At 35.5% G+C, this 16,251-nt stretch overlaps 1 protein-coding gene across 6 annotated transcripts in view; it reads right to left on the bottom strand.

Moving 5' to 3' along the window:
- Positions 1-16,251, bottom strand: part of LOC139044378 (centromere-associated protein E-like) — a 50,061-nt gene that overhangs the window by 13,418 nt on the left and 20,392 nt on the right. For 3 of the 6 annotated variants that reach the window (XM_070503872.1, XM_070503870.1, XM_070503869.1), the window contains exons 13-17: positions 15,872-16,030; positions 8,122-8,269; positions 7,153-7,241; positions 5,681-5,848; positions 1,217-1,336 (exon numbers count right to left, since the gene is read on the bottom strand). In XM_070503872.1, the coding sequence (XP_070359973.1) occupies positions 1,217-1,336; positions 5,681-5,848; positions 7,153-7,241; positions 8,122-8,269; positions 15,872-16,030 (684 nt within the window). The remainder of the gene's footprint in view (positions 1-1,216; positions 1,337-5,680; positions 5,849-7,152; positions 7,242-8,121; positions 8,270-15,871; positions 16,031-16,251) is intronic. The other 3 variants (XM_070503873.1, XM_070503871.1, XM_070503875.1) reach the window with 2 other exon arrangements.

Genomic DNA, 16,251 nt, shown 5'->3' with positions numbered 1-16,251 from the left:
AAAAGACAAACAATCCAAAAGAAAAAGAGAGAAAAGATACGAACAGGCAACTCACAGAAGAGAAAATATAACTGATAAATACATAAAAAGATCCACTGTGTCATTTTTAAAGAGAAGTAGCATTTTAACATGACTTTAGCTGACATGAATTCAACCATATGTCCTTGGGAAAACATTAATGCATGAATGAATGAATGAATGAATAAAGAGAAAGAAATAAAGAACAACTTTTAAAAAGTGGGCAATTCTGCTTGCCACTCTGTCAGTAGACACTTGAAGATTATATGAAAGTACCTTTCTTCCCAGGGCCTCCAAACAGTAACAACACTTTTAAAAAGAATCATTTGTGATTAATAGAAGGTAACAAAAAGTACTCTGACAAGTTCAAATGAAAACAAAAGAACAACAGAAACTAAGATTAAAAAAATTCTAGCTAGTGGACAGCCCCGTGGCCGAGTGGTTAAGTTCACGAGCTCCACTTCAGTGGCCCGGGGTTTTGCTGGTTCGGACCCTGGGTGCGGACATGGCATCACTCATCAGGCCATGCTGAGGCAGCATCACACATGCCACAGACAGAAGGACCCACAACTAGAACATACAACTATGTACTGGGGGGCTTTGGGGAGAAGAAGAAGAAAAAAAAAATGATGACGACGAGTGGCAACAGATGTGAGCTCAAGTGCCACTCTTTAAAAAAAGAAAAAAATTCTAGCTAGAAACTGTTGCCTTTTAAAAAAGGGTGTTAAAAACTAGAATCAAACAGATACTTTCTTGAAGTAATCAGGTGGATTGAAAGCAAATAAAAAAATTTAACAATTTCACCATGAGATTCAAATGTTACTTAATGCCAAGATCTGATATCTTGGCTGAGATCAACTACATACTTCTTCATGCATTTGTATAAAACAATTGAAAAAAATTAAAATGTTTTTTGAATTACTGGTTTTTAATGGAAGCTCACTCCTAACTTACTTACATGCACTCAAAGAATGATGTCCTCAACTCTCTGAGCGATTCTTTATCTGTAGAATGGCAATGATACCAACAGTCCCTTTCCCATAGGGTTAGTGATAGGATTAAATAAAATACTAAATGTAAAACAACTACAACAATGCTCGGCACACAGTAGGCTCAACGTAAGCATTTGCTATGATGATGGTGATGGTACACTATAAATGCCAACATGATTACACAACAAAATAAACCTGATTTTTACCGATGAGTATGACAAGTCCATGTTCACATTTTCTGATTTTTGAGTGTCTATGTATTTCTGTAGCTTTTTAATCTGGTCTTCCTTTTCTCTAAGCAGCTCTACTTTTGAACTTAGTTCATTCTAAAAGAATCAAAGGAGAGTGAAACACAATTTAATTGGATCTAAATTCTAAGGGATTAAAAAGAATTTACATTTAATAGTTTAGACAGTAAAATTTAAAAGTTGATACTTAAATATAATTCCTTCTCTTTTCTGAAATCATGTTCAATTACATATGATGTATATTTTATAGCTCTAGTCCCTTATCAACAGAAATATCAACATAAAAGCTCACCTCAAGATCTTGATTATACACTTCTGCATGCTTAACTAAATTCTTTATTTAAGTTGGAAATTTCATGAATTAGTTGCATCTGTAAGAGCATGTGAACAGGCAACAGAGCAAACCAATAGTTAAACAGAGCAAAAAAAAAAAAGACAGCATTCATTCACTGCTTCAGAATCACCTAACACAGTAAGAAGGGCTGAGAGATAACTGTTCAAGCTACTGCAGCAGAGCACCTCATTATTTAAAAATACAAAAACTCTCCCAAAAGACCAAACCCAACTAACCAAACGAAAAATCCCAAAACCCCACAAAACAAAGAAGAAAACCTCAGCATAACCCAAATAACAGTTACATCATCTGTTAATAAAGTTACAATAACATCAAAAGTACATTAGTAGGCATCACTTGGAGGAGATGAACTGTAATCAAACTTTTAAAAAACATTCTCTGAATAGATTTTTGTTTTGGGTAAGTTAAATGCATAAATGTATTTACCCCGTAAGATTTTTTCTTCCCATGAATTAGCCATTTAGCTTTACACTGGCGTGCTTGTTAATGCGTTGTGATCTGGAATGCAGGTTTGGATTAGGCTGGTTCCATGTGGTGCTCACCAAAGCTACAGAGGTATGCACAGCATTACCAACTATCTACCCTGTTGGTTTATTCCACAGGGAATATTGGAAAGATGATGTTATCGCTTTACATTGTCCAACTGTCTAAAAGTATAAAGAATACTTAAAGATATAAGTATTTCTATTAAAGTTTCCTTTCTATCAAAATAGCTATAGCATTAACTATCTCAGTACCATAAACTTTTGTGTTCAAAACAAGTAAACTACAATTTCCTAAGATAAACATATTTTTCCTTAGAATTATTTAATCTTAATAATCAGATGAGTCCTTAAAGAGTAAAAGCAAATTCTAGTAGAATGCAAGCGACTGGCTGTTTCCATCCTAAACTAGTTTCAGATTTCAGACTAGTGTTGACGTTCTTATTTTAGGGCAGTATCATCCAACAGAAATATAATGTGAGCCAAATTTGTAATTTAAAATTTACTAGTAGCCACATTAAAAAATAAAACAGGTAGAATTAATTTTAATAATACATTTTATTTAACCTAATATATCCAAAATATTGTCATTTCTTCATGTAATCAATATAAAAAAAATGAAATATTTTACATTCTTTTTTCATACTGAAGTCAATTCAGACTGGCCCCAATTCAAGTGCCCAGCTGCCACATGTGGTGAGTGGCTGCCCAATTGTTTGGCAAAGTTTTAGACATTTGTATAGGTTGTAATTTAAACTGGCTTCATCTTTTACCTCTTCTTCTCTGTTTCTAACTTTCGTGCAAGAAAGCTGCCTATTTCTAATTTTTGTGCAAGAAAAGCACATTTACCAAAAAGAAAGAACTAAATGATCATTCTTAATTTTGGAAAATATTTAGAAAATAAAGATTTAGAAGGAAAAATTCTCCCACTTCTCATTTGAAATAGCACTTCATTTGAAGTATTGGTTCTCATAAACAGAAAAAGATGAAGCAACTTTTGTAAAGATCTGAGTGTAACCTTCCAATAACATATTGTTTAAGATGCTGAGCATAAAGTGTACAATACGATCAAAAGTTAATCTGTTGCTGCTTAAGAAAACAATGTAGATTTCAGCTGTAATTTTCCGCAGGTGAAATGAAATACTTAAGTTCTTAAGACAAAAATCTCCAAGTTGTGAAAATTATAAAATTAAATAAATCAAGTTTTTGTCTTAAGATCTTAAGTATTTCATTTCACCTGCTGAAACTTAGAGCTGAAATCTGCATTGTTTTCTTAAGCAGCAGGACTGAAATTTCTCTTGTTCCCTGAGCTTGATGATACTGACCTTATTTCTCCCTCTAAAATCACTATTTAAACATCCTATATTATGATATTCCCACTTGAGAATTATCCACAGCTTTGGTGATTTTTGGTGAAACCCTTTGGCAAACCAGAGCAATGACATAGGTCCTAAAGCCATAATTTGACTTTTACTCTTTTTTGGTTAAACTTTTCCCCAAAATATATGTTTTGGAACATATTTTACTGCATACACATAAACTTACAATATTTTCAGTTTAAAATGGAATGGATATTGTAAAACTGTCTTTGAAAAGAATAAGTTTTTATTACTTAATCTTTTATGTTACCTTACAGAACCTAGAATTTCAATTTATGTCCAAGAAAAACTGAAGAGAATAGGATTATTTTCCCCTTTGACTGTGGTTAAAAAAGAAAAAAAAATCCAGATGTGAGATTCAAGTCATACATTCTGTTATTTTGTAATCTTTTTGAGTGTGACAATTCAGTGAGCTTCAGTTTTTACTAATTGAACATATAAATGACGTAATAAAAAATTAGAGAAATTACTGCTACACTTATGCCCGAAGTTAATTTTACGTCATATTATTTATAATAAGAAATACACAAAAACTTAGATGAAATTTTGGAGTTTGAAGGGGCCTTGGCAAGCACCTGATCTAACCTCAGGGGTGGAGACGCGCAGGAAGGAAGCCCTATGAAATTCGGTGCTTGCTCAAGGCCTTGTCAATAATGCGTGCCAGGCTTGAATCCGCAGTGAGGTCGGGAGCAGCAAAACTGGGGCTTAAATCCATGGAGTCTGGCCCCAGAGAACCTGTTCTTAACCACGACGCCAGACCACCTCCTCTCAATAAAATCCAGTTTTACTGACTGAAGTCCACTGTTTTTTTCATGACATTTTGCATTTTGTCAATATGAGAATATTAAAAAAGGTAAAATGAAACTCTGGAGAACTTACAAACTTTTGCGTCTTAGGATATAATACCTATGAAATGTAGGATTAACTAATTTGTAGGTAGAATGGAAATAACATATTTGGCACAGGATTCTTTTTTCCTTTTAAAAAGGAAAAGAGGGTGAGAAACTAAACAATGACACAGAGGAAAAATGATTGTGTCCCTTTGGGCTATTCATACAGAAATCTGAGAAGCAGCTGCAAATTAACTCATACTTTAACCACACCAAACACTGGCTCTTAATTTTGGAGGGAATCACAGATCACTTCACAAGTATGATAACAGCTATGGATTCTCGTTCCCAAAAAATGAGTGAGTTCAAAACTTCTGCAAAATAATTTCATCGTGTCTATAAACTCTAAGTAAACGACTCTCTGCACTAAGAAATCTCTTGAATCTTTTGGACAATTTCTGTCTCCAAAGTCTGATGATTTGGGGATTAGGTTCTCTTAACATGTAGCCTAACATTATACACTGAGAAAATTTAACTAATCTGTTTCATTTCTAAAAATTCCATTAAAACTACTTGATATTAGTTATACTAATTTTTACAATAACTCTCTTATGGAAAAAGAAACATGCAAAATCAGCTTTCCCAGCTATTCTAATAATGTTCTAACTACTTAGGTACATACTTTCTAAAGAAAATGAAGTCCATTAATATGTAGTATCCATACATAAAACATTCACTAGATATTAAAATTCATATTGGTCTCAGAAGGAAACAGCTATGCTCTAGGCAGCAATTCTGGTATACTCAATAAATTATTGATAACATACAAATTATCAGGAAATAATTTCTTCAAGATTAATTCATCAATAGGCAGATTCACCAAACCTGCTCAAAGATGTTTTTGATTCCTTCCTCTTCTTGCACACAAGCACAAGTGAAACAATTATGATTTAACTATTTTTAAAGCAATATAAATGAACTGATTATTTCTTAAATTCTCTAAATTGTGTGTACAAATGGAAAATGGTTGGGTTTTCAATATATCAACCTTAGAAATAAGCATCTTTAAGAAAATGATACTTTTAAAAGTGTGGTTTTAGGGTCCAGCCTGGTGGTGTAGTGGTTAAGTTTGTGCACTCCATGGGTTTGGATGCCAGGTGCAGACCTACATAGCACTCATCAAGCCATGCTGTGATGGTGTCCCACATACAAAATAGAGGGAGACCAGCACAGATGTTAGCTCAGGGACAATCTTCCTCAAGCAAAAAAAAGAGGAAGATTAGCAGCAGATGTTAGCTCAGGGCCAATCTTCCTCACACACACACAAAGTGTAGTTTTAGTTTAGTTTTGTGTTTCCACATCTTTTCATCTTTTACCTCTTGATCTTTTTCCGCTTTTCTTTCTAGAGCCTCAAATTCATGCAAACCATTCTTTTCTTTTAATTTCGATTCCATTTCTTCATTTTCTCTTCTTAGTTGTTCATAGTCTAGTACCAGACTATCATAGTTAGCACGAAGTGAATTCAACTCACTTTCTAAGTTTTCCTATTATAAACAAAACCAGATTTTCAAGTCAGAGAGGATTCAAGTTCTTTGTTTTGTTAACTAAAATCTGGATTAGTCAAATAATTCATTTAACCTTGAATCATTTGGTAGTTTGGGCCATTCTCCAATATCTTCCCAATGGTCTAGCTTGATCCACAGCATAACAGAAGGTCTGCCTTTTGGTAAACTAGCTAACATAGAATAGAGGAAGACTATTTTCAAAGAGATAGAATTAAAAAAGAAAGAAAGAAAGAAAGAAAGATCATATAAACAAATGCTCTGCCTGTGCCTGACTTAAAATTCAGTCGGGAGTAGGAGTAGGGCACATAATGGGAAGTCATCTGACCACAGATCCTTAAGCTCCTTGGTAATAAAGCTAATAATGTAATTCTCCACCTGCTTGACTCCTGTTTAATTTCTCAGACAGCTCTGAATTTAGGAAGTGACACGGAGCCATTATTTATTGACTTCTAAAACTCCAACGGCTGCCAGGCCTCACCGTGCTGAGCAGAGGCCTGTTTCTGCTTTCTGTTCCATCATGAGGAAGAGTAAGCCATGAGTTAAAAGAAACTAAACCAACACTAGGGATTTGAAAAAAACAACAAACCTTCCAGAGTGTTTTAGGGACACAAAAGCATATAATTCCCCATAATAATTAATTATAAGAACCATTACAACTAATTATAATGGTTAGCTAATGATAATAACAATTCCCAAGAATCACTGCAATTTTATTTCAAAATTAAAATGAAATTTTCTTTAACAAATACATTTATATGACTATGTTATATTTCTTTGAATATTAGCAGCCTAGAAAGCAAACATGGAATCTAAACTTACTAAAGTATTCACTACAGTATTCCTTATTTCTTAAAGTTTTCATAAGACTATATAATTTTATTTACTTTCATTTTTCAGCATTATTTGGCAATATTACCCTTCCCTGATACACCATTCTACTTTATGCCTGAGAATTTTGATACTTTTAAAATCAGCCCTTTTTACCTTCAAGGGATGGCCCAAGGCAAAACAGAAACTTACCAAAAAATCATAGATACCAAGATCTGCTGGTAAAAACTAGAAGCAAAGGTTTACCTATTACCATACTTTAGGAAATGTTTAGCCTCTCTCTGTATGCCACAGTTACCAACGAGGAGTGTAACAAGTTGGGGAAGCCTTAATAAGAACCTCAACTACTACTGAAACAGTCAGAGCTAGAAATGTGCCACAACAGCAAACATCAATAACAAATGAATTTAAAGAAGAGTAAAAGGATAATGTTCTGTAAAATACATTTAAGTTACCTGACTTAGTAGTTTTGTTGCTGGATTCCACTCTGTCTCAGTTAATGTATCAAGAGTGTTACTGAAAATATCAGACTCTGAATAGAGAGCTATAATTAGGGGGAAAAGAAATTTATCCATAAACATGTTATTAAGTTTCCTAAAACTCAAATTAAAGATTAAAAAAATTCTGATCTGAGGTAATAAGCTCAAATTAGTTAATATGTGCTCACAGTATGAATGCCAAGAATATATAAACAGATGTGATCATTTATATACTCGTGTGAATTAAGATCACTGGTTAGAATTAGTGATAAAATGTAGGATCCTTAGTACAACACATTCATGCACGGCATAAGGACGTTTCAGTCAAGGACGGACTGCATATACAACAGGCGTCCCACAAGATTAGTACCACAGAGCCCAGGTGTGTAGCAGGCTGTACCACCTAGGTTTGTGTAAGCGCACTCTGTGATGTTCACACAACAACAAAATTGCCTAAAGATGCACTTCTCAGAACACGTCCCATCATTAATCAACGTGCGACTGTATAGGTTAAAAGGACAAATTCTAAATTTGAGATTTAATCATTGTAAGCAGATTTTTAAATGCCCCTAAAAAATACTTATAATGTTAGAGACAAACTTTGCAACAGATTCCTGTGTAAATGCTACCCTTTCAAGATTAGCAAAGTTTAAGCCAGACATTATATGGGTACTAACTTAATGAGCAGTGATTAAAACAAAAACAAAAAATAAAAATATCTGTCTCAAATGTTTCAACTACAGCACATCATTCTTAAGAGATCTGGAAAAAATAGAGAACTTCATCAATGTTCACTTTCTTAAAATTACTTATTTTTATCATCGTAATCACATCTAAAATACATACATTTTATTTAACTGTGTTTATCACATTAACTGAGTTATAAATAAAGTCTCTCTTTATAGGGATACTTTTATAATTAAAAGTAGTTGAAGAAGAACTCACATTCATCAATTTCTCCTCCTAAAGTTAGAGCAGACTTATGTGTCTTTGTTGTTACATTCTCTGGTACATTAAACTCATTTACATAGTTTGAATCCTTCATTTTGTTAATTTTGCCAACACACCAAGTGACTCTTCGTTTTTTTTTAGCCTAAAGAAGAAGAAATCAAAATTACCTCACACACATCTGGCTCAAACATCATAAAACAAGGGAACTAGTTTCCATTTTTAACAACCATTGACTTGGTAGAATTCTTATTCAGCCTAGTTTAATATCTTATCAGTCTAAGGACATCCTGAGATAAGAAAACATATTCAAACTTTTCAAATTAGTGTTAACTTCATAATAAATTTGATGAAACTATTATTTAAATTTCATTTTGTATTTGAAGGCTTACTTACAAGAATTTCTGCAAATTTACTGAAAGGAATTAGTTAAGTATCAATCCTTCAAGTAATCTGGTGTTACAGAAGACAGCACAGCCACCAACATAGTGACCAAAAGCACTTCTGGGAACCCAGCCTTAACTGGGAAGGAACAGACAGGCAGCCCATTTGAACTTCCCTCAGCAAGTAAATCTTCCACAGGGCCATTCCCATGCCAATTCTTTGCCAGTTTATAAAGCTCACGATCCAACCAGCGCTCCTAATCTTGTTCCTTCCGTTCTCCCTTGGGACTCTGTTCCCTCAGGTATCTGTTCATCTGTCGTCTTCACTACCTTCTTCCACTGGGCTTTAAGAATGCTCAAGCCTCTGTTTTCTGCTTTTGATTTTTTCAAAAACAAACCCTTCACTCCTTCCTTCTCTCTAGCCAACATTTTCTTTTAGTTTCTATGTTCTCTTCTTCCTCGTCTCTCTACTTCTTCCTCATCCCTCCTGGGATACCTCTGTCTCCTGGTTCTTGTCCCACCCAGCTAGCTGTCCTCATCACTCACTTGGCTTTACTGCTTTCTCTTTCTCTGACCACCGCCTAAGTGTTTTTCCATATTTTACAGGTATATTCCTCTCTTGTCCCTTTACTAGAACAAGCATTATCTCATCTTTTTTGATCCTCTCAACAATCCTCTCTTACTACATCCACTTTATAGATGCCTGAGTGTCCAAAAAGTTTACATGAGTTGTGTACAGTCATACAGCCAATTGGTGGCTGAGCCCATGCTTGTAACTTCAGACCTTATCCACCACCCATTCCACTGCGTTGCCTGTCAAGATTATCTGTTGTCCCCAGAATATATGGCTTCTGCTTGAAATGGCCAGCCCTTTCCACAGCCTGCTCTGCAAAAGCACATTCATATATAAATCCTTGATTCCCATGACCTTCAGCTCAACTCCATTCGCTCCCAAAGCCACTGGACCCTGTCATCTGAAACTCATAAACCTAGAACTCCTTCCACCCCAGTGATTCAGTTAATCCCATTATAGCTAGTTAGCTTAAGAGGGACATCTAGTCTCTTGATCCACTGTTTTCTTTCTGCCAGCTACCTTTGGGCTCTCATCCCATCATCTTAGATTCTATAGATCACCAGTTCAATCACATTTTTGGGTCAATGGTCTCAAACTATTAGACCCATTCTGTGTTCCCCACACCTATCCTATCACAATGTACACTCAGATGAATTACACTGCCATCTGAGCTTTTATTAGCCTCCTGAACACTGTGTGGACAGCCAGAAGACTGGCTACCAACATCACCTGGGCCCTTAAGGCTGCCTGGCAAGACTCCTTGCCCCCTCGTTGGCTTTCTTTTCCATTCCCTACAAAGGCGAGACTATTTCAAACCCTTAGCAGGTCTACAAACTGTGTCTCTACCATCTCCAGCCACCACAGAAGAAAAATTAAACCTCCTATTTCACAAAGAAAATACAAGCCTAAACTTACAAAAGCATTACTTGCATTGATTCCTACCCTTTTCCTCTGTCCTTGTTATAATGAAGGAGTGTTTCTCCTTCTATCTAAGGCCAGACCCTTCTACTGTATTCAAGATCCTACGCCTTTGGGCCATCTCAGCCTACTGCAAGGTGGCTTTCATTCCCAATACATAACTCAAATTGTTTTTGCAAAGGAGCTTCTTGTTTCTAAATCCAAAAAGTTTTAGTCTATATTTGTCTTATTTAACTTCTCAGCAGAACGTGACATCACTGACATAGAATGTGACCTCGCTATGCAACATTCTCTTCTTTTAGTTTACCACGTTCACCTGGTTTCTTTCTTAACTCTAGAGCTAAACCTGGGCTCCTTTAGGCATTCCTCTTTTTTGCTTTTACCTAAAAAGTTGTTTGGGAGGATCTTATCTTTGGCCCTCTGTTCTTTTCATTCTCAACATGCTCCCAGAGCAAGCTCATCCATTCTCACGACTTTAATTTGGATTTGCAGTAGTTAATGCCCAAATTGATATCTCCATCCCAGATCTTTCACTTGATTTTCATATATTTGCATTTTCAACTGCCTGACACCTTAAACTAGAGCTGACCCAAATAAAACACTGGACAGCTCCACTGCTCTTCACTCAATGTTCCTTAACTCAACAAATACTGCTACCAGCTATCCAGCAAGCCCAGTAATGTGTGCATGTCATTCTAGATGCTTCCTTCTCCCTTTCCATGTCCCCATGTTGAAACAATCACAAAGTTCTGTCGAGTCTGTCTCCCAAATAGCTCTCCAATTTACCCATTTTTTTTCCATCTCCAGAGCCACAAGCCTTGTGGAGGCCCAATCAATTGTAGGTACACAGTAGCCACATCTTTCTAAACAGCAATTCCAATCATGTTACCTACAAGGCTTTCCCATATCCTTAGCATAATGCAATGTTCGAATCCTACAATGTGGTTTAAATGCCCCTGCCACCAGAATATTTTAAGTCCAAGAAATATGTTTTCTCACGACTCCAAGCTTTTGTACATGTAGATGTCTAACCAGCATACTTTTCCCTACCCCTTTCCTTGGGCTGTTTCCTACTCATGGCTGAGCCAACAGATGGTTTTGATGCCTTCCATTTACCTGGTATGGTGGACTTAAAGGTAGCGTCTATTAATAATAATCTTAACAGCATACACTTATTGAGGATTTGCTGTATGGAGAGTATAGTGTTAAGCACATTCTATATATCACTTCACTTAATTGTCACATCAGTCCTATGAGGTGAGGATCAAGCTTTCTCACAGATAAGGAAACTGCAGCAAAAAGTATTTAAGAAAGGGCCCAAGGTCGAGAGTTAGGAATTGACAGAACTGGGATTCAAATCCAGAAAGTCCAGCTCCAGAGGCCATTCTCTTAACCATGACACTATCACTCCCCAAAACATCTGCTGGATAAATAAACCCCTACTCTGGTAAAAACAAAAGCACACAGACTGGAAGCCAGAATTTTGATTACTATGTTGATTTATAGTCTAGATAAATTTTCCTGAGATTACTATTTCTGTTTCATTAAATAGAAAATATTACCACATACTCTAGACACCTGTGGTTTCCAATCACCTAATCAATTTCATTAGAATTTCATAAGAAGTATAGTGCAAATAGATTCCTTGACTACATCCCAGACTTTCTGAATTAGGATCTCTTCATATGGGAATCAGGGTTAAGTATTTTTAATGAACGTTCTAGGTGTTGTTGAGGTATAGGCAAATACACAAAAGGTTCTTTCCTAAAATATACTGTATCAAAGGATAAGAAACACATAGCTATATAATAAGCATATAAGAATACCAATTCTATTCCCTATATATCAAGTTTAAGCTGTCATCTTTCATAAAAAAAATAAGACCCATATATGTGCTGCATACAAGAGATGCATTTCAGACTGAAAGACACTCACAAACTGAAAGAGAAGGAATGGAAAAAGATACTCCATGAAAATGGCAATGAAAAGAAAGCTGAGGTAGCAATATTCATATCAGAAAACATAGACTTTAAAATAAAAACTGTAACAACAGACAAAGGGCACTACATAATGATAAAGGGAATGATCCAACAAGAATATTTAACATTTACAAATATCTATGCACCCAACATAACAGCACCTCGACATATAAAGCAATTATTAACAGACATAAAAGGAGAAATAGCAACACAATAATAGTAGAGGACTTTAACAATCCACTTACACCAAAGGAGAGATCATCAAAACAAAAGATCAATAAGGAAACGTTGGCCTTAAATGACATATTAGACCAGATGGACTTAGTACACATGTATAGAACATTCCATCCCAAACCTGCAGAATACACATTCTTTTCAAACGGACATGGAACATTCTCCAGGACAGATCACATATTAGACCACAAAACAAGTCTCAATAAATTTAAGAAGACTGAAAAAATACCCAGCATCTTTTCTGACCACAATGGTATGAAACTAGAAATCAACTACAGGAAGAAAATCAGAAAAGCCACAAATGGATGGAGCTTAAACAAAATGCTATTGAACAACAATTGAGTCAAAGAAGAAATCAAATGAGAAATCAAGAATATCTGGAGACAAATGAAAATGAAACTACGACAGGCCAAAGTCTATGTGATACAGCAAAAGCGGTTTTAAGAGGGAAGTTTATATCAATACAGGCCTACCTCAACAAAGAAGAAAAATCCCAAATAAACAGTCTAACAGTGCACCTAAAGGAACTGGAAAAAGAAGAACAAAGCCCAAAATCAGTAGAAGGAAGGAAGTAATAAAAATCAGAGCAGAAATAAATGAAATAGAGACTAAAAAAAACCAGGAAAAAAAATCAATGAAACTCAGCGCTGATTCTTTGAAAAGATAAACAACATCGACGAACCTTTAGCTAGACTCACCAAGAAAAAAAGAGAAGGCTCAGATAAATAAAATCAGAAATCAAAGAGGAGAAATTACAACAGATACCTCAGAAATACAAAAGATTATAAAAGAATACTATGAAAAGCTATACGCTAACAAACTGGATAATCTAGAAGAAATGGATAAATTCTTAGACTAATACAACCTTCCAAAACTGAATCAAGAAGAAGTAGAGAATGTGAATAGACCGATCACCAGTAAGGAGATTGAAACAGTTATCAAAAACCTCCCAAAAGATAAAAGTCCAGGACCAGACGGCTTCCCTGGTGAATTATACCAAACATTCAAAGACTTAATCCTATCCTTCTCAAACTCTTCCAAAAAATTGAAGAAGAGAGGAAGCTTCCAAATTCATTTTACGAAGTCAACATCATCCTGATACCAAAAGCAGACAAGGACAACACAAAAGAAGAAAATTACAGGCTCATATCACTGATGAACATCGATGCAAAAATCCTCAACAAAATACTAGCAAATCAACTACAACAATACATTAAAAATTTCATACACCATGATCAAGTGGGATTTATTCCAGGGATGCAGGGATGGTTCAACATCTGCAAATCTATTAACGTGATACACCACATTAACAAAAATGAAAAATAAAAATCCCATGATCATCTCAATAGATGCAGAGACAGCGTTTGACAAGATATAGCATCCATTTATGATAAAAACTCTAAATAAATTGGGTATAGAAGGAAAGTACCTCAACATAATAAAGCTGATATATGACAAACCCACAGCTAATATCATTCTCAATGGAGAAAAACTGAAAGCTATCCCTCTAAGAACAGAAACCAGACAAGGATGCCCACTGTCACCACTCTTATTTAACATAGTATTGGAAGTCCTAGCCAGAGCAATCAGGAAAGAAAACGAAATAAACAGCGGTCAGATTGGAAAGGAAGAAGTGAAACTGTCACTAGCTGCAGATGACATGATTTTATATATAGAAGACCCTTAAGAACCCACCAAAAACTTCTCGAACTAATAAACAAATACGGCAAAGTTTCAGGATGCAAAATCAACATACAAAAATCAGTTGCGTTTCTATACACTAACAAGGAAGTGGCAGAAAGAGAAATTAAGAATATAATCCCATTTACAGTTGCAACAAAAAAGAATAAAATATCTAGGAATAAACTTAACCAAGGAGGTGAAAGGTTTGTACACTGAAAACTATAAAACATTGTTGAAAGAAATTGAAGAAGATGTAAAGAAATGGAAGGCTATTCCATGCTCTTGGATTGGAAGAATAAACATAGTTAAAATGTCCATACTTCCTAAAGTAATCTACAGATTCAGTGCAATCCCAATCAAATTTCCAACAACATTTTTCACAGAAATAGAACAAAGAATCCTACAATTTATATGGAACAACAAAAGACGCAGAATAGCCAAAGGAACCCTGAGAAAAAAGAACAAAGCTGGAGGCGTCACACTCCCTGATTTCAAAATATACTACAAAGCTATAGTAACCAAAACAGCATGGTATGGCATAAAAACAGACACACAGATCAATGGAACAGAATCCAGAGTCCAGGAGTCCAGAAATCAACCCACACATCTATGGACAGCTAATTTTTGACAGGGGAGCCAAGAGCATACAATGGAGAAAGTAGAGTCTCTTCAATAAATGGTGTTGGGAAACCTGGACAGCCACATGCCCAAGAATGAAAGTAGACCATTACCTTACACCATGCACAAAAATCAACTCAAAATGGATTTAAGACTTGAATGTAAGACCTGAAACCACGAAACTTCTAGTAGAAAACATAGGCAGTACACTCTTTGACATCGGTCTTAGCAGCATATTTTCAAATACCATGCCTGACTGGGCAAGAGAAACAATATAAAAAATAAACAAATGGGACTACATCAAACTAAAAAGCTTCTGCACAGCAAAGGAAGCCATCAAGAAAAGGAAAAGACAGCCTAACAATTGGGAGAAGATGTTTGTAAACCATATATCAAAAAAGGGGTGAATATCCAAAATATACAAAGAACTCATACATCTCAACAACAAAAAAACCAAAAACCCAGTTCAAAAATGTGCAAAAGATCTGAATGGAGATTTCTCCAAAGAAGATATACGGATGGCCAACAGGCACATGAAAAGATGTTCAACGTCACTATCAGAGAAATGCAAATCAAAGCTATAATGAGATATCACCTCACTCTTGTCAGAATGGCTATAATTAACAAGACTGGAAACAATAAGTGTTGGAGAGGATGTAGAGAGAAGGGAACCCTCATACACTGCTGGTGGGAGTGCAAACTGCTGCAGTCACTATGGAAAACAGTATGGAGATGGCTCAAAAAATTAAGACTAGACCTACCATATGATCCAGCTATTCCACTCTTGGGTATTTATCCAAAGAACGTCAAAACGTGAATGCGTAAAGATACATGCACTCCTATGTTCACTGTAGGCTTATTCACAATAGCCAAGACTTGGAAGCAACTTAGGTGCCCGTCAAGGGATGAATGGATGAAGAAGATGTGGTATATATACACAAGGGAATACTACTCAGCCATAAAAAAGGATGAAATCTGGCTAATTGTGACAACAAGGATGGACCTTGAGGGTATTGCTGCTGAGAGTAAAAAGTCAGAGGGAGAAAGTCAAACATTGTATGATCTCACTCACAAATAGAAGATAAAAACAACAAAAGACAATCCCATAGCAACAGAGATTGGATTGGTGGTTACCAGAGGGGAAAGGGGGAGAGAAGAGGTTGAAAGGCATGATTAGGCACATGTGTGGTGATGGTAATTAGTCTTTTGGTGGTCAGCATGATATAATCTACATAGGAATTGAAATATAACGATATACACCTGAAATTTATATACTGTTATAAACCAAAGTTACTGCAATTAAAAAAAACAATAATAAAAAAGAAGAAGAAAAGAAGCTGTTGTCTTTTAAATTTTACTTTTAATTCCTGTTGTGATGTGAGGGAAGAAGAGGTCACTAGCATTCGTGTTAAGTTTTGAATTTTCTCAATCTGCACTTTTTGAAGCAAATCTTTTTCTTCCAAAAGTTGGGCCAATTGGTCTTTTTCCATTGCCTGGGCCCGAGTCTCTAAAGAAACCTAAAGAATGTAATATTGGGTTACGTTAATAAATGTAGGTAGGTTTTAAAACCTTGAAAGTATAGTTTAAAAAAATATAAATTTGTATGTGAGTTTTGAGAATTTTTCTTTTCTTTTTTTTTTTGCTGAAGAAGATTCACCTTGAGCTAACATCTGTACCTATCTTTCTCTTTCTGCTTGAAAGGGATTTGCCCTGAGCTAACATCTGTGCCTATCTTCCT

The sequence above is a fragment of the Equus asinus genome, unplaced genomic scaffold (assembly GCF_041296235.1).
Source record: "Equus asinus isolate D_3611 breed Donkey unplaced genomic scaffold, EquAss-T2T_v2 contig_803, whole genome shotgun sequence".
Classification (NCBI taxonomy): domain Eukaryota; kingdom Metazoa; phylum Chordata; class Mammalia; order Perissodactyla; family Equidae; genus Equus; species Equus asinus.
The sequence above is the reverse complement of the archived record's forward strand: the minus strand, read 5'-3'. Positions and strand labels throughout refer to the sequence as shown.